This window comes from Panthera leo, chromosome B1, assembly GCF_018350215.1.
Source record: "Panthera leo isolate Ple1 chromosome B1, P.leo_Ple1_pat1.1, whole genome shotgun sequence".
Classification (NCBI taxonomy): domain Eukaryota; kingdom Metazoa; phylum Chordata; class Mammalia; order Carnivora; family Felidae; genus Panthera; species Panthera leo.
This window is the reverse complement of record NC_056682.1, coordinates 137,157,726-137,184,991: the sequence shown is the minus strand read 5'-3', so window position 1 is coordinate 137,184,991 and position 27,266 is coordinate 137,157,726. Positions and strand designations below refer to the sequence as shown.

General features: G+C 37.6%; 1 protein-coding gene and 1 long non-coding RNA gene across 21 annotated transcripts in view; both read right to left on the bottom strand.

The window, feature by feature from the left end:
- The window catches only part of SEC31A (SEC31 homolog A, COPII coat complex component), a 71,210-nt gene extending 54,481 nt beyond the window's left edge, over positions 1 to 16,729 (bottom strand). For 9 of the 17 annotated variants that reach the window (XM_042936045.1, XM_042936054.1, XM_042936057.1 and 6 more), the window contains exons 1-4: positions 16,582 to 16,729; positions 5,012 to 5,094; positions 4,223 to 4,346; positions 2,160 to 2,358 (exon numbers count right to left, since the gene is read on the bottom strand). In XM_042936045.1, coding sequence (XP_042791979.1) covers positions 2,160 to 2,358; positions 4,223 to 4,346; positions 5,012 to 5,090 — 402 coding nt within the window. In that variant the 5' untranslated portion in view covers positions 5,091 to 5,094; positions 16,582 to 16,729. The other 8 variants (XM_042936047.1, XM_042936060.1, XM_042936050.1 and 5 more) reach the window with 8 other exon arrangements.
- Positions 16,730 to 18,424: 1,695 nt separating this feature from the next.
- LOC122218092 lies at positions 18,425 to 27,264 on the bottom strand. Of its 4 annotated transcripts, none has more exons than XR_006201855.1 (7): positions 26,924 to 27,176; positions 26,558 to 26,722; positions 26,118 to 26,198; positions 23,511 to 23,584; positions 22,031 to 22,872; positions 21,203 to 21,268; positions 18,425 to 20,133 (listed from the first exon to the last, which is right to left on the bottom strand). It is a non-coding gene; the product is annotated as an uncharacterized LOC122218092 (long non-coding RNA). The 4 variants fall into 4 exon arrangements; XR_006201854.1 differs by having other exon boundaries at positions 21,203 to 22,113; positions 22,677 to 22,872; XR_006201856.1 differs by lacking the exon at positions 26,924 to 27,176 and adding an exon at positions 27,185 to 27,264 and having other exon boundaries at positions 21,203 to 22,872.
- Positions 27,265 to 27,266: the final 2 nt, after the last annotated feature.

Genomic DNA, 27,266 nt, shown 5'->3' with positions numbered 1-27,266 from the left:
AGAATAATTAAGAGAACTCAGAATTAACTGTTCAGAGATGGAAAGATCTAGGAGTTTTAGGGCACACGACTTTTCTGTTTAATTAAAAAAAGCAGAACTCAAGAATTCCTAAATACTATGCATAATAATCTGAAACTGTGATAGTGTTGTATTTTTGTTTTTAATTAAAAAAAATTTTTTAACGTGTATTTATTTTTGAGAGACAGAGAGATGGAGCACAAGCAGGAAAGGGTAGAGAGAGAGACACAGAATCTGAAGCAGGCTCTAGGGTATGAGCTATCAGCACAGAGCCTGATGCGGGCTTGAACTCACGAACTGAGAGATCATGAACTAAGCTGAAGTCAGATGCCTAACTGACTAAGCCACCGAGGCACTCCATGAAACTGCAATGATGTTTTAGAGATGTGTATTATAAAATTCTACTTCATTCACAAGATAACATGTCTACTGACATGATAAGACATTAAAAAAATAATTATATGGATAAATTCTTAAACAATCATGCAACCATATGGGGATTATCATTTCTGCATCCCTAGAAGGGGATCTGATTGTAAAAGGCAAAAACAGACAAAACCAATTATTGCTTTCAGACCAATAACTGAATCCTAAAATAACAGCATCTATCTACAGATACCTCAAAGCCAGCTTCTGGAGCCAGACCAATACAGGGCTACAGAAATCTCGTGTCTCTTGTCTTAAATCCTCATGTACTGCTAGTTCATTTACACTCAATCTTGTTCTGGGTGGCAGTATTTCTAGGTTATCTCTGTTGCATACCTTAAGGATCAACAATACCCTAAAACTGTGATAGGAAGTACAGAAAGATAATGAGTTTCATATATTGACTTTCATCCCTTATTATTCATTCTTAGTATAAATTCTTCCCTGATCGACCATCATGTAACTATGGAAATAGAGGAATTCTATGGTTGTAGTCACCTATAATACAACACACTAACCAATAATCAGCAGTTGTTTCATTAGCAAAAGAACTAGCTATCTAACCTAAAGAGTAGGTACCATAAACTATAGAAATGAAGTTTGGATTTCTGTATTTCTGTATCCTAAGTACCTATTTATAATACAAGAAAAATAACTATTTTAAACTTTCTATTTGAGAGCAAGCATGAGCTGAGGAGAGGGGCAGATAGAGGGGGAGAGAGAGAGAGAAAGAAAGAGAGAAAAAGTGAATCTTAAGCAGTGAATCTTAAGTGAATCCACACTGCGTGTGGAGCCCAACTCGGGCTCAACCCCACAACCCTGGGATCATGACCTGAGCTGAAATGAAGAATCAGAAGCTCACCCCACTGAGCCACCCCAGTGGCCCCATTTTAAACTTTCTTAAGATAACATTTATGTTTTGGTTGTTATGCTCTACTATCCTATTAATTCAAGATCTTTACTAACCAATACATCTATATAGTTAATATTCAGTAATGCTTATGATGGCAACAGTAGACTAACTCTTGTCTACCCATTAGATTTGCACTGTATTTGTGTAATTTTCTAATTATTTGATACAGCAGTAATCGCTGTCATGAATACAAAGTTTTTCAATTAATAAAACAGAGGATTAACCAGACACCACAGCACTAGCCTAATGCTGAACTAGCACAAACTTTTAAAAGTCATTGTTTCCAACCTCTGGAGCTCCTAATGTTTAATAAAAAATATCCTCAGATGGCATTACAGCTCCAGATTTGTAGAATTAAACCCATCAGCCTTATCCCCTCCATAGAATTATTATCATTTACCCTGATCCCAACTCTGAACCCTCCATTCTTCAAAAAAATACACTCACTCATCAACCTGCACAGGCATACATTTTTAGCTTTCAATTCCAAGACTGAGGCATAGTAGATTTATATTCTTTTTTTTTTTTTAATGTTTATTTATTTTTGAGAGAGACAGAGAGAGACAGAGTGTGAGCAGGGGAGGGGCAGAGAGAGAGGGAGACACAGAATCTGAAGCAGGCTCCAGGCTCTGAGCTGTCAGCACAGAGCCCAACACAGGGCTCAAACTCACGAACCATGAGATCATGACCTGAGGTGAAGTCGGACGCTTAACCGACTGAGCCACACAGGCACCCCTCATATTCTTATTTCAAATAAGCAGCACATATCTCAAGAATTATGAATAAATGTCAAAAGTCTAACCTGGAAAATATTCACATCCAAGGCTCTTACTGGGCCGGTATGCTTGTCATTTTGGGCAATCACAACTTCCTTGTCTCCAGCTATAATTTTAGAAGGATCATAAAGAATAATATTTCCATTTTCACCACCTGCAATCAGAACTCCAGAGACATTTCCTTTGGAATCCATATTATAAGGCCCCCAAATCAAGTTGTGGTACCTTTAAGAGAAAATGAGTAAATGACTCATTTTTTAAGTCAAATAACTATAGAAAAGAATTTGAAATTACATATTTAATTCCTATGTTTTCATAAATAATCTAAAAACACTGCTTTTCCTCTATTCCTGGTAACTGTACATGACTTGGTGAAATAGCATTTTAGTTTTTATTTGTATTCATATGTGCATATTTGATTTTATAATCTTAAAGAGTAAAAATTTTTTGGTAGAGGTTAATATAGTTATCACAAAGTATACCTGATTTGTGTGTCAAAATATATGGGCTTAAGAATGGTTTTACCATTTAGAAACTGTGAGACCCTGGGTGAGTTACTTAATCCTCCTAAGCTGCTTTTAGTTCACCTGTAAAATAGAGCTAATAACCATTTCCCTTGATATTGTTTGATTACAGAAGTATTCACTGACAAGTGGTCTGTTAAATAGTAAAGGTGTTAAAGGAGTTATATGGAATTTTCTTTACGTGTGTGTGTGTGTGTGTGTGTGTGTGTGTGTGTGTGAATTTTTAAGTTTACTTATTTATTTAGAGAGAGAGATAGAGAGAGTACAAGCAGGGAAGGGGCAGAGAGAGAGGAGAGAGAGAATTCCAAGCAGGCTCTATGCTGTCAGTGCAGAGCCTGACACGGGGCTCAATCTCACGACCTGTTAGGTCTGACCTGAGTCGAAATCAAGAGTCAGACACTTAACCAACTGAGTTACCCAGGCGCCCCTGAAATTTTCTAAGAAAAGTCATGTATTATTACAGTGGAAAAATGACATCAAAATTATGTCTATTATGACAAGTGCCCCCACTGGTGGACAATAAAAGATTATAGTTTGAAAGGAGATGAAATATGAAGGTGGCATGAGGTATATAATGAAACAAATGGTGGTGAGTAGAAAACCTGATAGACAAAATGCATCTAAAGCTCCCATCACAGAGGAAGGCTCTGAAGATGAGAGGTCCATTGAGACTTCATGATTTGAGCTATGTGAAGTTATGTTAGCTAAGGTACAATCTCTTCACCAAAATCTGCCAAACTACTGAGACAATAAAGCATATTTTACTACTCAGATGAAAGGGTTCTTTTCCGGCATTACAATGGGGTGTTAAGTACTTGGAAAGGCGATCCAAATAACACTGTATCAAAAATCATGTCAATAAAAATCTCTGCGAAATGTTTTTAAATATAGATAAGTACAAGGAAAAAATAAAAATAACCTACCATTCAGAGATAATCCTATTAACATCTTAATATTATCTTAACAACATCTTAATATTATCCAACCACTCCTTTTTTTGACCATACTTACCCTTTTTTTGTAAACAGGTGAGATAAAGAAGGTAAAAGAAAGTATGTCTACTGTATCATGAGGAAAAAAACTACTGGAAAAGAGCCTTTCCCTCCTATCCCGCACATCAGTCAGCAATAAAAAAGTCTTTTACTTCCACAGAAATTCACTCATATAGGGAGGGAGGCAGGCAAACCATAAAAGACTCATAAATACAGAGAACAAACTGAGGGTGGATATGGGGGTGGGGGAGAGGGGAAAATGGGTGATGCACATTGAGGGCACTTGTTGAGATGAGCACTGGGTGTTGTGTGTAAGAAATGAACCACGGGAATCTACCCCAAAAACCAAGAGCACACTTTATACACTCTATGTTAGCCCATTTTAGAATAAATTATATTAAAAAAAAAAAAATAGAAATCCACTCATATACTTTTTCTCAAAATATTTCATGTAATTGATGGTATTCCTTGCAGTTTCTAATAATACCCTATTTATAGATAAATTAGGCATCAACCACAACATAATAATCACAACCATAAATAATGTGAATTTAAGATTAATCAACCTCATACCTGTGAGAAGAAGAGAAAGTGGCACAAGATTTCATATCCAAGGATGGATCAGAAAGGTCTAATTCAAATATCTCAAGGGAAGCATTGGTACTAAATGTGGCATCCAACTGCTGAGCAGATGTTCCTATAGAAAATACATTTATGGTGAGTACACATGCAAAAATAAAAGACTTGGAGAAAACCATACAAAACAGAAATTAAATGCATGTTTTTCAATTATCTCATTCATGAATGCTGCATTAGTGACTAAAATCTCAGGATATGTGCCATTGAACAGATGCTTAAATTACTACAGCAATGAGATTCTGACACAAGGCTTAGAGATAATGCTTCTAAGAGTGGGTAGCGAAGGTAATTTTTTAAACATGTAGATGTTTATTATTTACAATGTCCGCTTATAGCTACAAATGATGTAACTCTTCATATAAAAATGCTAGCATCAAAATTGTTCTTCATTCATTCAAATCAATACTTAGCTTTTTTTTTTTAACATGTTATCTATCGTGCTTAACACTGGAGGAATAATGATGAAAGAACTCTTATGAAGTGGGGAACACACTATAAATGTAACATATCATGATTAATGCTATAATGAACAAGGTGCTAAGGAAACAGAGGAAGGTCACTGAACGCAGTTCATGAGGAGGATGGAGGTATCCTGCTAGGGAAGGAGAGGCTTTCTAGAGGAGATGAAGCTTAATATGAATTTCAAAAGGACAGGCGCGGATAGGCCAAATGTGGAAAAGAAGAAATAAGTGACTCCTACTATGTTCTCTCTGTTGAACTTACCTGTAGCTAGGTAAATGGGATGATTCTGGGCAGGGCTCCAGGCCTGCATGGCTGTACGGTCTACTTCCTTTAACTTCATCCTGCTAAAGAGAATATTTTATACAGAAATAAACTGAACATGTCAAAACATAGAAGGGCGCCTGGGTGGCTCAGTCGGTTAAGTGTCCGACTTCGGCACAGGTCATGATCTCACGGCTCGTGAGTTCGAGCCCCGCGTTGGGCTCTGTGCTGACAGCTCAGAGCCTGGAGCCTGTTTCAGATTCTGTGTCTCCCTCTCTCTCTCTCTGACCCTCCCCCGTTCATGCTCTGTCTCTCTCTGTCTCAAAAACAAATAAACATTAAAAAAAAAATTAAAAAAAAAAACATAGACTTTTTTTACATAGAAATACACTTAACTAATGACTACATCATTAGAATGTTCAAATGCCAATAAATCAAACTGGTTTCGTTATCATTTGTCAGGAATGTTCAATAGTAGAAAGAAGAAAAACTTGTTAAATTATATTGAGACAAATACAGGGCTTTTCGAATTGTTTACAAATTACAGTCCTTCAACTAAAAAATCAGTCTGAAAAAAAAAAAAGAAAACAATAGAGTAAGGGACTAACTTTGCTACACAATATACTTCTCAGGTAAGGACGGGTGGCGGTACATCAGGGGCCAGAGAAGGCACGCAATAAACAAGGTACATCTTCTGAAAGCAGGATTACTAAATTGCAAGAGCAGTTTTAGAAATTAATTTTAAATTAAAACAGGCTAATTTCAGAGAAGAATGTAGTAACATCACAGATTTTAAAGATAAATTTAGCAGAAATTTTAAATAGCCGGTCACTCCAAGCTACGGTTCCATATACCACTAGTTTATTTATTTTCTGTTAAAGTCACTTTGGTAGAAAAATACTGTGCTGTAGTTTTAAAAAATTTTTTTGTTATTGTACATAAATATATTACATGGCACAGTATTCCACTGTAAGATGTACCATAATTTACTTACTTCGTCCACTACTGGTGAACACTGGAGTTGTTTTTAATCTTTTGCTATTTTTACAAACAATGCTGAAATAAATAGCCATATGGACATGTTATTCCATTCATGGGCCAGGATAGCTATAAATTTCCAGAAGCAAAACTGCTGGGTTAAAGATAACGCAATTCTGGGGCACCTGGATGGTTCAGCCAGTTAACCGGCAGACTCTGGATTGTGGCTCAGGTAATGATCTCGCAGTTCATGGGTTTGTGAGTTCGAGCCCCACAGTGGGCTCTGCACCTGCTTGGGATTCCCTCCTTCTCTCTCTGCCCCTTCCCCACTCATGCTCACTTTCTCTCCCTCTCAAAAATAAGATTTAAAACCTTAAAAAGAAAGATAAATGCAATTGTAACGTTGATGATTATTGTCAAGTTGCTCTCCATAATCACTATACTGTTTCACACCCTCTACCACCTTACAAGAGGAACACTTTTAGATTTTTACTAATGATAGATGAACAATGTTTACTCTTAAGTAGTTACAATTTGCATTTCTGATACCATAATGTTGAGCATCTTTTTATAAGGTTATGGGCCATCCATAATACACCTTTTCTGTCTATCCTTGTCTATACTTCTTGCCTATTTTTCTACTGAGTTGTCTGTCAGACTTTATTTTTTTACTTTGGTTACGATTTTTTTTCTTACCTTTCACAAGATTTTGATTCTTTTTCTTAATGTTTATTTATTTTGAGAGGGAGAGAGAGAGAGAGCGCGCGCATGAGCAGGGGAAGGGCAGGGCAGAGAGAGAGGGAGATAGAGAGAATCCCTCGGACCTTGATCCCATGAACTGTGAGATCATGATCCGAGCCGAAATCGAGTTGTACACTTAACCAACTGAGCCACCCAGGCGCCCCAAGATTTTGACTTTTAAAAAAATAGATTTATCAGAGCTGTTTCAGGTTCACAGAAAAACTGAGTGAAAAGTATAGAGTTCTCACATACCTCTCTACCTTCTCCCCCATCCCCCTCCCCTCACCCCCACCCCAGCCTTTCCCACCATAAAACTGTCCTGTACCACAGTAGTGTATTTGTTACAACCAACCTATGTTGGTGTATTACTATCAAGCAAAGTCCACGGTTTACTTTAGGGTATACTCTTTGGGTTTTGACAAATGAATAATGACACATATCCACCTACCCACAGTTATAGTATCATTCAGAAGTTTTCCTGCCCTAAAAATTCTGTGTTCCACCTCTTTATCCCCCTCCTCTCCCCATCCCTCCTCCTCCTTCCTGCCAACCACTGATCTCTTTCCTTCTCCTCATACTTTTGCCTTTTCTAGAATGTCATTTAGTTATAATTAGATAGTATGTAGCCTTTTGAGATTGGCTTCTTTCACTTAGCAACAGGCATTTAAAATTCTTCCCTGTCTTTTTGTGACTTGATAATTCATTTCTTTTTATCATGGAAAAATATTCCATTGTATGGAGGTACCATGAATTAGTAGTCACATTTATCATTTTTTAAAAAATGGTTTCTGAATTTTGATTAACTACAAAGGCCTTTTGCATGCCAAGGTTATAAAGAAATTCACCCATATTTTTCTTCTAGGCAAATTCATTTGTGGCTTTTCTTTTAAATTTTGACTCAGGTCCTGGTATACGATGTATGTTCATAGTTTATTTTTTTATTACAACAAAACTATTGAAAAGTCTATCTTTTTCCTACTAATTTTAAGATAATCACTTTTATCATGTACTAAGTTCCTATATTTAGGCTTATATTCCTATAGGTATTATGATGTAGATTAGGATTTATATTCCTGTATATATTTAGGTTTATTTCTGGATTTCCATTCCTTATGTCCATCTGCTGTTTATTTACATGCTAGCACTCCACTGTTTTAAATACTAAGGCTTTATAGAAGTATGATTCCAATAACCTCCATCCATTGCTTTTCTCCCACCCTATTTTTTTTTTTTTTTGCTATTATTACTGTTTATTTTACTACATAAACTTCAGAATAGTTCTTGTCTAATTCCAGAAAAAAAGAGAATGTTAATATGTTTCCTGAATCTGCATCAAATTAATAAACTTATGGTCAGGGGCGCCTGGGTAGCTCAGTCCGTTAAGCATCTGACTTCAATTCAGGTCCTGCCCTTGTGGTTCGTGAGTTCAAGGCCCACATTGGGCTCTGTGCTGACAGCTCAAAGCCTGGAGCCTACTTTGGATTCTGTGTCTCCTTTTCTCTGTGCCCCTTCCCCACTCATGATCTCTCTCTCTCTCTCTCTCTCTCTCTCTCTCTCTCTCAAATATAAACATTAAAAAAAATTAAAAATAATAATAAATTTATGGAGAAACTGACATAATGCAGAATCTTCCCAATAAGAACATGTTGCCTTTTAAGTCTTCTTTTTTTATCTTTCAGTATTATTTTAAGCTTTTTGACATATTGGGTTTGTTTATTCCCAAGTATTTTATGTTTTGGTTTGTTTGTAAATGTGGCTCACCCCTAATCCACCCCTATTATATAGACTGTCTTGTTATTGTTATACAAAGGCTAATAGTATTTGTACTACCATATTAAACAGTAGCAATAACAGTGGGATTTCTTGTTCCTTTCTTTAGTGGAAAAGCCTACTATATCACCATGGAGCATGACTTTAGGATTTGAAATACACATACATATGCACATATAGATATAAATATATATAATGTAAGGAAATTAGCCATCGATTACTGTTTTATTCAATGCTGTTTATAAAGACCAGGTATTAAATTCTGTCAAACGTTTTTATTAGGTAATCAGAATGAAAAGATTCTTCTTCTTAGGTCTATCACTGAAACAAATTATACTAACAGATTTCTTAATATGGACCATCTTTTTGTACCTTGAATAAACTTCTCATGATGTATTTCTACTAACGTGTTGCTAGATTCCATTTGTTTAACAGAATTTTGCTTCTAGAGTTGTGAGACTGAGTCTATTCTTCTTTTGTGCAATCTTGTCACGTTTTGATACCAATGTCATAACACTTGAGTCATAAAAAAAAGTTTTCCTTCTTTTTCTATGCTCTAAAACAACTTCAATAACAGCATTGGAATTATTGGTTCTTCAAAGATTTAGCAGAATTCTCTCATGAAACATGTGGGCTGGGTACTTTTGAAGGTCTTTTATGGAAACTGATCTATTTGAATTTCCTTTATACAAAGTCATTTTTGTAAATTATATTTTCCTATGATAATCCTTTAATTTTTTTTCTTTACGGATTTTCTCATTATTTCAGACTTGAACAACACAGACTCACGATTCTTTTAATTTATGCTATTTATGTTTACTAGTCTTTATTACATATATTTGTGTTTTGCTTCCCCCTACCCTCCTCTTAGTAATTGATCAGCTTAGCTAGTGACTTATTTTCAAACAGCCAATTTAGTAGTTTAGTAGTCCTTTTTGTTTTCTAATTCATCAATTTCTTTTATTTGTATTAATTCCTTCCTTCCACTCTCTTTTCATTTACTTAGATCTTTTCCTAACTTTCTAAGTTAAATGCTTAACCCACTCATTTTTGTTACTTATTTTTTGTAAGTATTTAAGGCTTTGAATTTTCTCTGAGTAATGCTTTAGCTAGATTACATGTATTTCTTGTATTTTCATCACTATGGTCATCTACATATTTTGCGATTTCCATTTGTAGTCTCCATTGATCCAAGAGTTGACTGAATTTAATATGCAAGTGGAAGGGTCTTTTACTGTATTGTGATTGTTTTTTATAGTATCTCTCCTTTCTAAAATTTATTGAAGTTTTCTTTGGGGCCTATATAGAAGGTTTTGTAAATGTTTCATGAGATCTAAAAAGAACAGGTACTCTGTTTTCAGGATCAAGATCAATATATATTAATCGAATCTACTCTATTGACTTAATTGTTTAGGTTGTCTACAGCCTTACTGTTTTTCCATTTGATCTGTCCCGGACCAAGAACAGTGAATTAAAGGTCACTACTACTAATGTATTTGTGCTTATTTTTCCTGTTATCTCCCGAAAGTTGCTTTGTTACTTAACACATAGTTATTTGGTTGACAGGTATTCATAATATTAAATGTTCATTGTCAAATACACATTTATAGCTTTGTATAGTATTGCTCTTCATTTTAAATAAGGCTTTGGGTCTGAATTCCACTTTATCTCATATTAAGACCCATATCAGGGGTACCTGGGTGGCTCAGTCAGTCAAGCATTCGGCTCTTGATTTCAACTCAGATCATGATCTCGCACTTTGTGGGACTGAGCCCAGCAATGGGCTCTGTGCTGACAGTGCGGAACCTCCTCGGGATTCTCTCTCTCCCTCTCTCTCTCTGCCCCTCTCCTGCTCACGTTTCACACTGTTTCTCAAAACTAAATAAATAAAGAGGGGCGCCTGGGTGGCTCAATCGGTTAAGCACCCGACTTCGGCTCAGGTCATGATCTCGCTGTCTGTGAGTTTGAGCCCTGTGTCGGGCTCTGTGCTGACAGCTCAGGGCCTGAAGCCTTCTTCAGATTCTGTGTCCCCCTCTCTCTCTGCCCTTCCCTGCTCACACTCTGTCTCTCTCTCTCTCTCAAAAATGAATAAACATTAAAAAATTTTTTTTAAATAAATAAATAAAGAGAGCTTGTGTGGGAGTGAGGAGAGGGGCGGGGGGTGGAGTGGAGAAGAGGGAGAGGAGGAGGAGAGAGGGGGGGGGGGGGAGAGAGAGAGAGAGAGAGAGAGAGAGAGCGCGCGCATGCGGGAATATCCCAAGATAAGCATGGAGCCCCACACAGGGCTTGATCCCCCATGACCCTAGAATCATGACCTGAGCCCAAATCAAGAGTCAGATGCTCAACCGAGTCTTCTAGGTGCCTCTGCCCTTTTCAATTTTGAGCCCCTTTGTTTTCACTGGCTGTCTTCAATACAGAAAAAAAAAAATTTCAGATTTTGCTTAGTGATCCAATTTGAACATTTTTCAATAGATTAGCTAATAAGGCCATATAAAATTTACTGATATAAGTTTTTTCTTCCTGATTTGACAGGTATGATTGCTTAGTTCTATATTATTTTGCTATGTTTGGTTTTATAATTTAGAAATGTACTTTCCCTGTTGTCCATATTTGTGTATTTATAAATTTTCTGATAATTAGGATAACTTGTATTTTTGTTCTCATAAGTACTTCTGGTTCTATCTTAATAATTTAAAACAATATTATTTAGTGGCATCTGGGTTGCTCAGTCAGGTAAGTGTCGACTTCAGCTCAGGTCATGATCTCGTGGTTTGTGAGTTAGAGCCCTGCATTGGGCCCTGTGTTGACAGCTCAGAGCCTGGAGCCTGCTTCAGATTCTGTGACTCCCTCTCTCTCTGCCCGTCCCCATTTGCTCTCTGTCCTGTCTCTCTCAGAAATATATAAGCATAAAAAAAAACCCAGTATTATTTAGTACCATTAATCCTCTATTTCTTTACACCGTAATTACTGTGAGCACTAATGAAATCAGTTTTCATAATCTTACTGCCCCTCTTGTACTCCACAGTTATTACAGTCAATAGTATTATCTTTCTCGGTGTTTACCTTTGTACTGTTAAATATGCTTATACCTCCACTAACTGACTTGTCAGCTTTAAATAACGTCCTTTGACTCCCAGCTATTACAGATGAGGCAACCCATTAACTTATTCTATCTCCAATTTTTTTCTTACTTCCCACTTCTCTTAATTTTTTAGTTTTATAATGAATTCCTACATTATCAGATATTGAACATATACACTTTATTCTTTCTTCCTTATTCCCACCTTTGTTTTAGTCTCGGGTTTACAGTTAAATATATTCATTGCTCTCCAAGAGTACTTTTGCCAGCTTTCGCATTCATTTCTAGAGAATAAAGTTCATCCTCCGGTAGTTTCCTTACGAGGGCCTAAGACTAACGATATGCCCTGGGTCTTACATGTTCAAATTGTTTATACATGAAGAGTATTTTACAGATGATAAAAATGAAGGCACAGAAAGATTAAATAATTTGTACGTGCTAGCAAGGGACACAGCCAAAACTGGAACTCAGAAGTTTACTTCCAGAGTCCGAGCTCTTACTTGTTACCTTAACAAATTCAGGTATTCGATTTTAATCATAGAAGGCATACTAACATTTAGAAGAAATACTGACAAAACAACTAGGATGCAGGAGGACATTGAGAGAAGGAACGTATTTTAGAAACTGTGCTACGTTAGACAAGAGTGGATTAGGAGGTTGCATCACGTGGTTAAAAGTAGTAGAGCCTTTGGAGTCAACACTGGATTTGACTATTGGCTGTGCTACTTATGATACTTTGGACACACTGTTTAACCTCTCTGAGCCCCACTTGTAAAATAGGGACAAAAGAGACTGCTTCATGGGATGTTGTGAAACTTAAATGAGATAATATATTTGAAATACGAGGCCAAACACAGTGCCCAGCACATAGGTTAACATGAGTTTTAATACGCTAACTACTTTTTAAAATTATTACTATCATGAGATTAACCAAGAAAACCATACATCTAGTTTCCTAAGACTATTCTGAAAAAAAGGGCAAAATCTCAATTTTCTAAGAAGTGAAAAAGAGGCCTATTTTCTATATATGAAATGTCCTCTTCCTCTGAGCCAACTGTCTTTAATAACAAGTTCAAGACCCAGTTCCTTCATAAGTACCCTAATGATCCAATACACAATTATCTAAATAATCTCTTAACTGTTTATACCACTTTAAACATATTATAATAAAGTATCTTATTCTATCTTAAAACTTTATAACACTCTATTAGTACCTATTGTTATATCTTTTTCCACTGCCTTTTCACCAACTGTTTTATATGGCATCTTGTCTCACTAACTAGACAAATAATGTCTTTTTTCAATAAAAAATTACAACTTTTACCCTTTCTGGACTCAAAATTGCTTAGCACAGGGTAAAGTAGATACAAAGTTTTCCTTGTTCAATTTTAAATGTTTATTAGGGAAATACAAAAAGACTGATGAGCTAGAAAATTACTTTCAGGTAAAACATTTAATTTTTAAATTCTTAAGTGTTTAAAAGAAAAAATATCTTTAACAACTTTAACTTTTCTTATTTAAAAACTAGGGAGGGGCACCTGGGTAGCTCAGTCAGTTAAGGGTCAGACTTGGGCTCAGGTCATGATCTCATGGTCCATGAGTTTGAGCCCCATGTTGGGCTCTGCGCTGGCTGCTTTGAATTCTGTGTTTCCCTCTCTCTCTTTGCCCTTCCTCTGCTCTCGCATTCTTTCTCTCTCAAAAATAAATAAACATTAAAAAAAAAACACTTTTTTTTTTAATAGGGAAAAATACTATTAGGGTAAAAAGACGTTTTTTTAAAGGGTAAAAAAGTTTGTTTTAAAAAAAGATTTTATAAAGTGTCTTAGAATAATTTCTAAAAGTGAAAACAAAACAATCATGTATATTAAAAAAAAAAAAAACTAAACTGAACTACAGTATGTCTAAGAGCAAAGGTACAACAGAGGATACCTGATTCATGAACACTTAGTTAATGTGTAACATTTACTGAAAGAGAAAGAGACAAATTCATAAGCACATAAAATGGTTAAGTGGAAATTCAAAACATTTATAAAAGTCTACTTCTTGTCCTTAGCACTCAATGTTCCACTAGATGCAGTTCCACTTATTAACTTGTACTGAACACAAGGCTTCAATACCAGCTACTTTTTTTCCCCCCCAATCACTACAACAATGGCCTGGAACTACCTTATGTGGTCTGAATCTAATTAAATAAGAATACCATAATCTACCCACTGCAATCATTCTTAAAACACTAAGACTGCTATGAAAATACAACTTGCATATTTCCTTTTCTTAGAAATGATCATTTAGTTGTAACTAATTTTCTTAAAAATCTGAAGAAGGCTTAGATTAAACCAAGTGTACTTCCCCGAGTGAAGACTTGCTTTAAAAGCTTTGTGCAATTTTTTTTCAATATCAAATGTGATAAGAATTCACACTATGCAGACTTATTTCATTCAAGACTATTTTACACAGAACAAAATCATTCTTATAATACAAAAAGAAAAGTGTGAGGACAGTGGCTTGTTCACATATGACATCTATAAGACAATATCTATGGCATAACAGTTTAGGGTATGGAGTCCAGAGCCAAACCCTCAGTTTAAATCCTAGCTCCATCATATCCTAGGCTCTGGCTTTAGGCATGTACCTTTACCTGTTGTGTGCCTTGGCTACCCATTTGGTAAAATAAGTATAATAAAAGTATGTATAAGAAGGGTTGTTGTGAGAATTAAATAAGGCATTACACAGAGGCCTTAGAACAGTGCCTGGCTCATAGTAAATGCATGCCTGTAAATGTCAGCTACTGCAAAAGTCACAACTTAAAATGCGTATCCCAAAGAATACACCTGAAGAATAATTTATGTTTCAGACTAGAACTCTTATTTTTTTGTCCAAGTTTCTCCCTACAACATGCACGTAGTTAAATGCATGCAATTTAGTGGAAGCTTTTTTCTTTCCGCTCATTTTCTAGTTGCTAATTTTGTAAAGCAATACTAAACTCCAACAGTACTATTTTCTCAAACATACCAATCTTACAATGCTCCATACAGAGATGACCCATTCTTCAGAAAGTAAAAAGTAGAAGAGTTTATGGAAATGGAAATTCTGACTCTCAAACCAGGAATACAATCTCTAGTTGGGACTGCCTTATTAAAAATCCATCTTGTGTGGGCAAATATCTCACCATGGATGGACAAATTTGTTCTAGAGGATTTATTGTTATCGATGTTCTAAGGCTCATTTCACTCAACCAAAAGAGCCAAATTGTGCACTGAACTAAATGGTGCCATACTTATCTAGAATCTAATAAATAAAACATTTTGAACTAAAATTAACCTAGGAATGACAACATTTCTGGGGCGCCTGGGTGATCCAGTCGGTTAAGTGACTGACTTCAGCTCAGGTCATGATCTTAACCGTGTGTGGGTTTGAGCGCCGCATCGGGGTCTGTGCTGACAGCTCGGAGCCTGGAGCCTGTTTCAGATTCTGTGTCTCTCTCTCTCCCTGCCTCTCCCCGGCTTGTCCTCTATCTGTCGGTCTGTCTATGTCTCTCTCAAAAATAAATAAAACATTAAAATTTTTTTTAAAAAGAATATTTCTAAAAACACTGTAAAAATCAATTGAATAATACCACTTGACAAGAATTTCTAAACTTCACGAAATTACATACAAAATTGTGTGTATTTTTTTTCTTTAAGTAGGCTTCTTTAAGTACCCCCACACAGGGCTAGAACTCCACCCTGAGATCAAGACCTGCTGAGACAGTCAGACGCTCAACCAACTGAGCCATCCATAAGCCCCTGTGCAGTGCATTTTTCTAGGAAGGTGATCCAATGCTTTCCTCAGGTCCTCAAAAGGGACTGTAATTCCAAAAAATTAAGAATCACTGCTCTTTACAGTTACAAATTTCTTTCTTTTCTTACGTTATTAGTTTCAAAAAGAACCTATGTATCTAAAATTAGGCAATATAATTCTTAATCCATTCCAATGTCACATTTCCCAAACAACCTTGGATGTGTGTAACATTAATTCACAACTACAAAAACACTTCAGGTTATCCAAAAGTTCTTAGAGTCTACAAACCTTCCCCAGGTCTATTTAATCAAGAGAGAGAGCACAGAAGAACCACTAAAAAACGATGAGTAAACTTCAGCCAATCCCAGAACAATCAGTATGTACAGAAAACGTAGGACGGTATGATAGAAGAGCAAGGCTCTGACTATTGATTGAATACAGTTACAATTAGCGACAAACACAATCACATTTCAGTTTTCTGTAGTTAGAAAGCAGTTTTGGAGAAAGGATTTATCACAGACCATCACTGCAACTTCAGAAAGACGAAATAAAATTAGTTGCTTATGCTCACATAAAAGTTCATAATGCCCACAAGCCCACGCAATATTTTTATTTATTTTTCACCTGCCCTGTAACTTGACCTCTCATCATAATAACTTATTAGCAAAGACATACAACACTTTTTGACATTTCCTTCGAGGAATAGACGGCAACTGGTAACTATCCTTAAAATAATCCAATCCTGGTTCAATGACAGTAGCTTCCAGTTAAAAACCTATGAACCTTTAAATCTGGCAACAGTTCAAATACAAACAAAAAAATCATAACCAAACTAAAATGAACCAAAGTGATCCTGAGGTTTGCTTCCTTCCCTCGCCCTTGGGGCCCGCACCTCTTTGTGCACAAGGCTGTGAGTGTCCTCTGACCTCAGACCCCCGTTACCGGACCTGGCACGACACCCTGTCGCAAGCCTCAGGGGAGCTCCTGCTCAGCAGTGGAAACGTTGGCGGATGTGGATCGGCGCGATCCCCGAAGCAGCCGTGACGCCAGGCGTTATCCAGACGGGCCCGAAACGAAGATCACGGACGCGCCGCCACCACAGACCGGGCCGCAGGCTGACGGGGACCAGCGGAGGCCGATGCCACGGTCGTAGCTTTCGCCTGTGTTCCACCTCAAGGCCCGAGGGCCGGCGAAGAAGACAGGGAGGAATAGGCAGACACACCTTGTGGGGACCCTCGGCGACCGGTTCCTGCGTTAGCGCGACGCCCGTCGGACTCTCCCAGCATTCGCCGCCGCCCCTCCTCCCGCCCCAAAGCCACCTCCACGTTCCGCTTCAACGTGGCAGCCACAGCCCCTCCCGGGCGGCCCGCGGACGCTTCCGGGAGCGACGCCTCGCCCCGCCCACTTCGGCGCGCTCCCCTCCACGGCACTTCCGGGAGGGTAGGCAGGCTGGTGTGAGGAGCGTGTAGGTGGCGCGTGCTTGTGAGGTTGGGGGGACCCGTACTGAAGGGTGGCGTACAGGTTGAGGATGCGGTGACCCGGCATACGCGAAAAGAAAAAAAACAGGTCCTGCTGTGCTGGGTGTAGCTATCTGTTCGAAGAACGGCCGAGGCCTGCAAGAATGCCACGTAGATTTAGTCCTGCGAGACATCGGCAGCCTCCGCGACACTGCCAACACCGGACAAATTACTTGGAAATGGGTCTGCACGGCCCTAATTGCAGAAACTAATTTGTGATTGGGTTGGTTAAAAGTTGGTTCTACAGTATTGCTTTTGAGGACTTCAAAACCAAGTGATCTGACTATACCCGATGTCTGTTGTGGACGGTGTTGTTACTCCAGAGGCATAGTGGAGCCAAGTAGTCCAGTTAGCATCATATGGCACTATTTAAGATGTACTAGGGTTTGCCCTTAGTCACTGGGCTTCGCCAGACCCTGGCTTCGAATTAGTGTATTGTCTGGATGTTGTTTTTAGTTTAGGAATTGTTTTACAGCAAAGTAAAACCAGAGGAAAAGTACTTATAAACAATTGGAACCTGGATTCAACCCAGGTCTCCTAACTTCTAGGCCAGTTCTCTTCCCATTACACCAAAGAGTCAACCATCTCTTTCAAGTTTTTTCTTAAATTTTCTTTTTTACATTTATTTATTTTTGAGAAACAGAGTAAGACAAAGCGTGAGCAGGGGAGAGGCAGAGAGAGGAGACACAGAATCGGAAGCAGGCTCCAGGTTCTGAGCAAGTGGTCAACCCAGAGCCTCATGCTGGGCTTGAACCCACAAACCATGAGATCATGACCTGAGCCGAAGTCGGCCGCTCAACCAACTGAGCCACCCAGGTGCCCCTCAAGTTTTTTCTGAAGTGCCTTCACTTCTAGGTATCAGAGTAGGCACATTTTTGCGCTCCCACTGCACGCTTTCATACACCCTTTTAGTGTCTTATACTTACAGTTCAATTTGAAAAGGAAGTTTATTTCTCTAGTACAGAAATAGACCAAACGGATTACTTAGACTACAGCAGCAAATTTCTAGTGTTCTACAAATCCATTTTTACTTACAGCTGCAAGGACTAGTTTACCTATAGATGCCAATGAAAAATCCGACTTAGAAGCGGGCCCATCACTTGAATCAACCGAAAACTTAACTCCCTACTGCCCCAACCCCAGAAGACCCCCGACTACCTGTAAATGTACATCAGTATGGAGAAAGGGCTCATTAGAACAACTTACCAAAAAACTCAAATGATTCAAGCAGTGGTTACATTCTTTGGTATCATTTAATGTACTAGATGTTCCTATTGCAGAAGTCAAACTACAAACTTCCCTGCTTCCCACCACCCAGTTTTGTAGACTGTGAGGTATGAACAGTATTTCATAACTGGAACACAGCCACTTTCAATGGTCTCTGTATTGCCTATGGCTGTTTTTGTGCTACATAGACAAAACTGAGTAGTTGCTAGAGACCATAAAGAGTCTGCAAAGCCTATTCACTGTATGGCTGTATTTATAAAAGAAGTTTGCCAATCCCTATCTATTAGGATTTGCCTACAAGTCGAAGTATGAGACATACAGTTTTGTATAAATTTTTATTTCAAAGCCTTGTTATAGTAGCATGCATACAAAGACAGTATGAAAACTGTCATAATATAACTGGTAATCTAAGGGAAAAGCGTATTTGTTTCTAGACTTGATATATCTGGTTAAATATAAAGAGTTCCTAGTTTGTTTTAAATGCAGGGAGTTCTCACTTGGACTATGAAAGCTGAAACCGCGCAGAGCAATCTTAATCTATGGTATTAACAATCTGATTGTTCTATAACCTTAAAATTTGTCCAAACATTAGAAACTGATTTTGGTTGAAATATAAAAAATAAAACACTCAAAACATTAGAAACATTGAAAATTAGGATGTTTTATTTCTTTATAAACAAGTCTCGAGTAGTTTGAACAGTGCTTGCTTTCTCATATAACTTACAATATGGAGCAAGCATCTTTCCTATGCCTTGGCAAATTGTCATCTTTTCAGAGTTTGATCTGTTTCTAACGTTTAATGCTTTGCACAGTGTCATGAAACATCTGAGAGTTCCTTTAATGTGGTTTTTCACCTGAATCACTTCCTCCAAATGTATTCATCCTTCACAACACACAACTGCTTTCCTCATTTATAACTATGTTCACCTTCCCTAAATTCTTCTGGCTGTATATCCAATTTTAGTGTATGTGCTGCTGAAGCAGCACCTTCTGGCTGTATATCCAGAACTACTTCCTGAATGGCAGCAATGTAAACATTCCCACAGTCATATCTTCTAGAACTCCATTTACATTCCAGCCGAATCCTATGAAGTTTTTGCACAGTAGTCTCATACCACTGTGCAAAGCAAGGACTGCCTGTGATTCTTGGAACATGGGTGCAAATTTCCCAGTAGCATCCTTATCTGAACATGCAGCTTCACCAGTGGAACATTATTCCATTCACGCCGACCTCCAAACGATGCTTAACCTTAACCGACTGAGCCACGCAGGCGCTCCAGACTTCTGAACGATGAAACCAGCCTTTCCCAGCAAAAAAATGTTCTTTTTTAGTCTCCTGGTAATTACCATTTTCCTTCAGTGCAGCAACTAACCTCAACACTCTGGCCTGAATGCTAGCCAAACTGATTAGGATTTTTTATTACAGTCCTCCATCCAAAGTAGAAGCAAGCACTCCATTTCAACTGTAAGTGGCTTTCTGTTCCTAGTGTAATTTAAACTAAAAAATGTTGAAGTAACTTTACTTTGCTTTTTATATTCCTCGAACTTTTAAACCACAGTTTCTACTGCAGCTTTATGTAGGCCTGGGTCTCGTCTTGTCTTCACTATGCTGTCGCCATTTTCAAATCCAATTTCACTTCCAGTGTTAAAAATCACTTGTTTCTTTGCTGCCCTGCCAATTCCCTCTTCTGATTATCCAGTTTTGTACAATGTTGCATGGGTTTATTACTGGGAAACAAGTAAGCAATACAACTACATGCTTTACTCTGTGAACTAATAGATGTTTAGTGATCAATCACCAAGAGACTTTGAAAGATGTGATGTAACTGGTTACTGACCATGATGCACATCTTTTATAATGCATAATCAGTTGTGGAATAAAGAGCTAGCAACAAAACTTATGCAACAATTCAGTTACTATTGTAACTGAAATCACAACTGTGTTGTAGGAGGATTGGTGTTATTTAACTAAACTGTGAAAACTGATCTTCATGTATAATGGAACGGTGCAAAGTAAGGCCCACCTGTATCTAAAAAGAAAAACTTGCATTAGTTCACAAAATAATCAACTTTTAATCCAATTTAGTTAACTACTAGCCAAACTTAACCATAGATCAAAATAGAAACTGAAGATTTTCTAAAGGAATGTTAGTTCCAGAGTGAATTCCCACTGGAGATGGAAAAATGTTTGGAGACAATGTAATACAGAATTCTTCAAATTAGCATTTGCAGACAGTCCAAAGACATCCTTTTGAGAACTTAGGCCCCTTCCCTCATTTCAACAATTTTGAGGTCTGCAAAAGAGTAAAGTTCTGGACAACTCTACTGTTGTCCTGATTGTAAAGCTTTATAATCATCACAAAGCACAAGACTGTATGTATTTACAACTTATTCCACACCAGCCAGTACCATGTTTTCTCCTGTGTAACAGTAGCATCCATCCCATTAATATTTTAGTTTTGTCTTTGAATGCACTTATTTTGTAAATCTTTTGATTAAGGCCCGTAAACAAAATTTATATCAACTTTTATGTTTGTAGAAATTTATGAAATAGAAAATAAACTTAAATCAATACTGAGTATTTGCAAGAATTTTTCCTCTTTATATTCCTCAAATTTGAAACACCCCAAGACAACATGCCTAATTAGTGACAGATTAATCTGGTATTAAATTTGAGATTCCCAGCTTCTAACCACCTACTTATCTACTGTTCTTGAATAAAGATTAAGTTATAGGATGGTCATTCAGTGGCATATCAAAGAGTCATTTATAGGACATACAAAAGTTCAGCAAATTTAAACCCTGGAATATATGATCTCTAAGAATCTCAGAGGCTGAATTACACCATTATTTTTGAGAAAAGATAATCATCAAGGTTAAAAGTCCTGACCCCAGCCACCCAATTGCCTATCCTGCATCAAATCTATTGATTCAGAAAATTATCTTTGAAACCATATTCTTGTTATCTTTGAAAAATGAAAAAATAAGGAAAAAAATTTAATTGAGTACAATGTCCACATTATGCTCAAATATCAATTTTTTGCTCAAATCTGATCGCCCGTTCTTTCGTCAAAACTAGCAAATTTATAAACCACTTACCTTACTATATAAATGTTCAAATTCTTTATCAGATAAATCTGACAAAAACACCCTTCAATTTCATTCCTAAAACAGGAACACATTTACAAGTAAATCAATATACAAAAAAATTACATCATATCTATAATTTTTTTCTCCCACTAGGATTTTCTTTTTCCATTATGTCCTCATCCACATACATTAATCACAACAGATCATGATGTGAACAGCAGTGGAAAAAGTTTAATCATTGGACATTTATATTTTCTTCCTATTTTCAACTTGAGCTTTAGTCATAAGTTTTTCATTGTTTAGCCCTTTTTAAAGAACACAATATATACACATTTCTATAAATTTTAATTTTCATGAACCGGTAACACCTCCAATTTTACTTCCAATTGGAAAAATCATACCAAAGATAATCTCAAGCGTATCATTTAACTACTTCGCACAGATTACCTTATGCTAACTTAGAAATGTCGTTATATTAAGCTTGACATGGAAAGGGTAACCATACCTAATACAAACACATCCCAAAACCGGTTGTATCTTGTTTTTTACGTAATGTTTTTTGTTATTACACAAGGTCTCCAAAACAACCAGAAGCACTTAAGCTTTAAAGGAAAAAAGTTGTCACTGCTAACAAAGAACTTTTAAGCAGCAATTAAGGGAAAAGAAGACTCAAAAGATTACAAATCTCAGGCACAAATTAGAATTCTACCAATTAGGGGCATTCTGCTCAGAATGCCCCAATTAGGGGCTTGGCAAAGTCTGTATTTTGCACATCAAGAGAGATAAAAGACCGTGGTGGGAGGGGGGAGCAACAGAAAGAAAAGGAAATATACTCACCAAACTGGATAAATATCAAGCTTTTGAGGAAAAGGACAAATCACTCTAAAGCTGCTGCTGTGTATTTATACCTTTATTCCATCCTGTGTCAAATATATGTGTAAGTGCCTTTAAGTAATTGGATTGCATTCCTTAGAAAACTCTAAACAGAAATTTCAACCATTCCAAGTCAGTCTGCACCCCAAGCAAAATACCAGGGATAGGGGTACTCAATTTCTATCTATAGTCTACTTCCAGCTTCTCTAACCACCTTCACCTAAGGAAGAGTTGGGAGAGGAGAAATGGGTCCAAGAAAAAAAAAACATATATGATCAAAGTCCAATATTCTCTATCTATAAAATAAGCTTTCTTATATATTCTCTAGAAAATTTCCAAAAGGAGTGGCATCACTTATGGAATTTATATATTCACGGGCAAGAAACCGTGCATCTTAGAAAAGAGAGCACTTATTTGAATACATATGCTCTCATACTTCTCATTATCTGACCAGAGGGTCTAATGTTAAATCTCTTGATTCAATAAATTGAAGCAGTTTAAAAAAAAAAAAAAAAAAAAAAAAAGAGTAAAGGGTGATAGTCAACCTCCAAGATGGTCCCCAATGATCTCCCACCTCTTGGTATTCACACCCTCATATGTGCCCACTTACATGTTAACTTGGCATTTCTCTCTTGGATCATTCCCTCTGGGGAAAGATAGTTGTCATGTTGTGAGAGTTCTCAGGCAGCCTATGGAGAGGTTCTCATGGTGAAGCACTGAAGTCTTCAGCCAACAGCCATCAAGAAACCAAGGCTTGCCAAGTGAGAGCCCAGAAGATGATGTCTCTCTGCTTTGCCCTCCTCCCACTGTAAGATAAGTGTTGTTGTAAACTACTAAGTTTTGAATAACTTTTACATAGCAATAAATAATTCATAGAGGGTCACAATCCATATTCAAAAAGCAAAATGTACAACTTATGAATTAGCTGGAAAGGTCTGAAGTTTTAGGAAAGGGTCAGATTCGGGAACAGTTTTTAAGTTGGTCACCAATAATTTCAAAACCCGAAGGCTTTCTGAAATGAAACGGTGAAAAATTCAGCAAGAATGTAAGTCAGTTACCAGAAATACATTTTAATACAACAGGACAATAAATAAAGGTTCTAGTAGAAATAAGAATCTGACAAAAGAGTAGGTGTTCAACAAGGAAGATACCAGTCCTAGAAGGCAAAAAGTCTATTTGCTTTCCTAGGGTTGTTGTGAGAAATACATTTGTTTATAAAACAAACTTGTGTGTCTATACAATGCTTAGCACAATGCCCGGCACGTAGTCATTCAAGAAGCATTAGTTGTTATTTTTTCTCCAAGTGACCAAATTAGTAAAATTCTGTAACAGGAAATTAGATTTCACCAAAGTCTTCATAAATCTTTACTTAGATAATCCGCCATTTCCAACTCACTACTATTGTTCTGGGAACACTTAATACATTTAAAGAAAGATATACTACCTCCCCTGTATATCTGGAGTGATTATCTTTGAAGTCCCAGGAATCTTTTTCCAACATCTCCAAGAACGTAATTCCTAAAAAGAGATATTTTCTTTTATATTACAATGCACAACAGTCCATGCATTTTCCCAATATCTTTAATACAGTTTACATATCCTCATTAACGTATTCAATAATCACAACGGTTCATTATGTGAACAGCAGTGAAAAGGTTTAATCACTGGATATGAAGTTATTGGAAGAAGCAAAGATAATCAAATGATTAAATTGAGAACCTCAATGTCACTATTAAAACAGTAAAAAACAGCAACAAAAATGCACAAGTTATATACGAACATAAAGATACATAACTACAACTAAAAAAAAAGCATGCTTTTATGAGGAATTACCTATTTCCCTATCCAGGAGTACATTAAGAAAACCTAGACCCCTTGTGGCTTCCACAAAGTGAGTTTTCATTTAACCAGTTTACATTTAAGTACATCTGTTTTGCAGCAGAGCAGTTTTCAATAACTCATTTGTAATTAATAATTACAAGAATGCTTTCAGAATAATGTGAGAGCCACGGTTTCATCTATCCTTGGGCAGCCACAATATCTGGAATCCACTTAAACAAAAGAAAATTAAAATAAAAAACCCTTCCCTCTGAACTCTGATGCTGAACTGGCAGCAGGGGTACTTTCAACTCTAACTTAAGAAAATGAAAAATGAGATTGGGGCACCTGGGTGGCTCAGTTGGTTAAGTGTCTGACTTCAGCTTAGGTCATGATCTCGCGGTTCATGGGTTCGAGGCCCATGTTAGGCTCTGTGCTGACAGCTCAGAGCCTGGAGCCTGCCTAGGATTCTGTGTGTCCCCCTCCATCTGTCCCTCCCCCACTCATGCTCTGTCCCTCTCTCAAAGATAAACATAACAAAAAAAAAAAAAAGAAAATGAAAAATGAGAGCCTGCACCTGGGGCTTCCCTCCCCAGCTACTCCCACCTGCCCTCTATACCATTTAGCAGCTTATGAGCTCAGAGCTCCACTTCCTATCTGTAATGTCTAGCACCCAGCAGGCTTGCTCTTTTAATATACCCTATGGTAGTGTCCATTTAAGTTACCCTTAAGGGGTGAGAGGAGGGCACAGGAGTACTTTCCAGGTACTGATTACTATTTTAGAGCTTATCCAATTGCACAGATTTTGAGTACTCAATGCTTTTTCTTTTTCCTACAAGCACTACTTTCACATGCATAATTTTGCTGAACATGAGGTATTTTTCAGGGACATGTATATTACAGCAGAAACACATGTATCTATTTGTGTGGTAGAGACTGAAAAGACAAATTCACCTTACACATTGGTCTCTACATGCAAGGAGCATCCTCTAGCAGGTTCCCTGCAAACCTGGAGTCCTTAAAAATCAGGCAACCACCACAATGAAATACCACTTCACACAAGAACGTGGAGAAAATGGGACCCTCATCCACTGCTAATGGGAATGTAAAATGGTCCAGCCACTTTGGAAAAACAGTTTGGCATTTCCTTGAGGTTAAACATATCACTTAGCATATGACCCAGCAATTCCACCTTGAGGTATATACTCAAAAGAAATGAAAACATATGTCCATACACAAACTTGTACACCAATTTTCACAGCAGAATTATTCATAATAATCCCCCACAATGGAAACAACCCAAATGGTCAACTGATAAATGGTTAAATAAAATCATCATAGCAGTATATACATACAATGGAACATCTTTTGACAATTAAAAAAAAAAAAAAAATGGAAGTACTCAGGGCGCCTGGGTAACTCAGAAATGTCTTGATTTTGGGTCTGGTCATGATCTCACAGCTCCTGAGTTCCCCGCACTGGGCTCTGTGCTGACAGTGTGGAACCTGCTTGGGATTCTTTCTCTCTTCCCCTCCCTCTACCTCTCCTCTGTTTATGCTCTAAATCTCTCTTTCAAAATAAATAAGTAAACATTCTAAATGAAAGAAGCCACTTGCAAAAGGCCGTATATTAGTTTTTGATTCCATTTATATGAAATTGTATAGGCAAATCTACATAGACAAAAAAAATTAGTGGTTTCCAAGAACAGAGGATAGGGAAGATATAGGGAGTGACTGTTAATGAGAATGGTTTTTTTTGGGGGGGGGGGGGAGGGGTGGTGATGAAAATGTCCTAAAATTGATCATGGTGATGACTGCACAACTCTTGAATATACTAAAACCCACTTAACTGCATACTTTATATGGGCTAACTGTATGGTGTAGGAGTCATATCTCAACAAAACTGTTACCAAAAAAACAAGGCAACCAATTTTTTCCTTAAAGATAAAACTGTTATGTATTTCTATTTAGCCTCATTTGGGTTTTAACTGGTTGAGTACTAAGAAAGTTTCTAATAGCCTAACAGACTGAAGGTAATTTTAATCCAGATCCTACCCTTTGCACGTCTAACATCCAAGCAAGCACACAGCCCATGGTTCAATTTTCCCCAAAGTCATGGACTATCCTTAGGCCACATGACTTTTAAGAAAGGGACATATACAAAATCTCTGTTAATCTCGTTCAAACAAGATACAAGCATATTATAATGGAAAGCAGATGTCAATAAGTAGTACCTTTTGGCCGGAATCTGGACCAAGAAAACAACGAGGGGAAAAAGACGCAATCTGGCTTGGAAACGTTGGAATCACCCTCGCCTACAGGAAAAGGAAATGAAAAAACTGAATGAAAAGTACAAACTTTTCTGGTTTCTTTAATGGGCCTCCAAAGTAAGCAGGAGAGAAAGAAGCCACTTAATATTCTAAGTGTCTCTCCAAAGACAGAAATTATGCCCTATTTTGGCCCCATTTTGTTTCTTCCATGACAATTGAAATCTCATACCGTAAACATATAGAGCTTAACAAAGACATCTTTTGAAGACCTTCTCACTTCTTGAAAACTATCTACAATGCGCCACATCCCAACCCAAATCATTTCATTGCGCTTTCTGTCCTGACCCTCTTACTAATTATATTGACGATTCCCCACTAGACATGTGGTGCCCCAAGGATCTTACCTTGTTTCCTTAATTGCCCCACAGTGACAAACGGTCTTGTAGAAAAGGTTCGTTGAATTAAAAACGACGTATCCCCGTATTAACACTCTTATTCATGCTCCTCCGGGGTCACATATCTAAGGCCAACCATCCCAAAAGCTCCTGTAATACCGCCACATCAGGGAACTACCAAATAAAATGCAAGGAAATTATATGCCTCTCAGTAGGTAATTTATTTGGGGGCCCAATTTTGTCTTTAACATTTCTAGGGTATCGCGTTTATCGCTCTCCCTCCCATCTCTTCCTCCACCCATATCCAGTCCCTTTAAGAGTTCGTACCGGAGACCTAATGGCATGCCCCTAGTTTCACCTCAGTATTATTCCTACCTCCCCGCTTCGCATTCTCAGGCCTTGCCTCACAAGAACCACGATGGCACCGGATGTAACCAGAGCGTGTTGAAACAGTAGCAAAACTAGACCATAAACAACTAAATACACTAAGCACCCTGGAACAGAGAGGAGGAGCCGTCAAATGCTCGTCTTAATGCTCCAGGCTCTTTCGATTGGCTGCGGCGACGCGACGTGGCCTGTGATTGGTCACGGCGACAAGCGCAGCGCCCACGAAGAGGAAGAGTAGGAGTCTTGCACCTTAAGAGCCCGCCTTTTCCGACAAATAAAGGTCGTAGCCGCCGAATCCACGGGCGGAGCTAAATTTATCACGATTAATGCT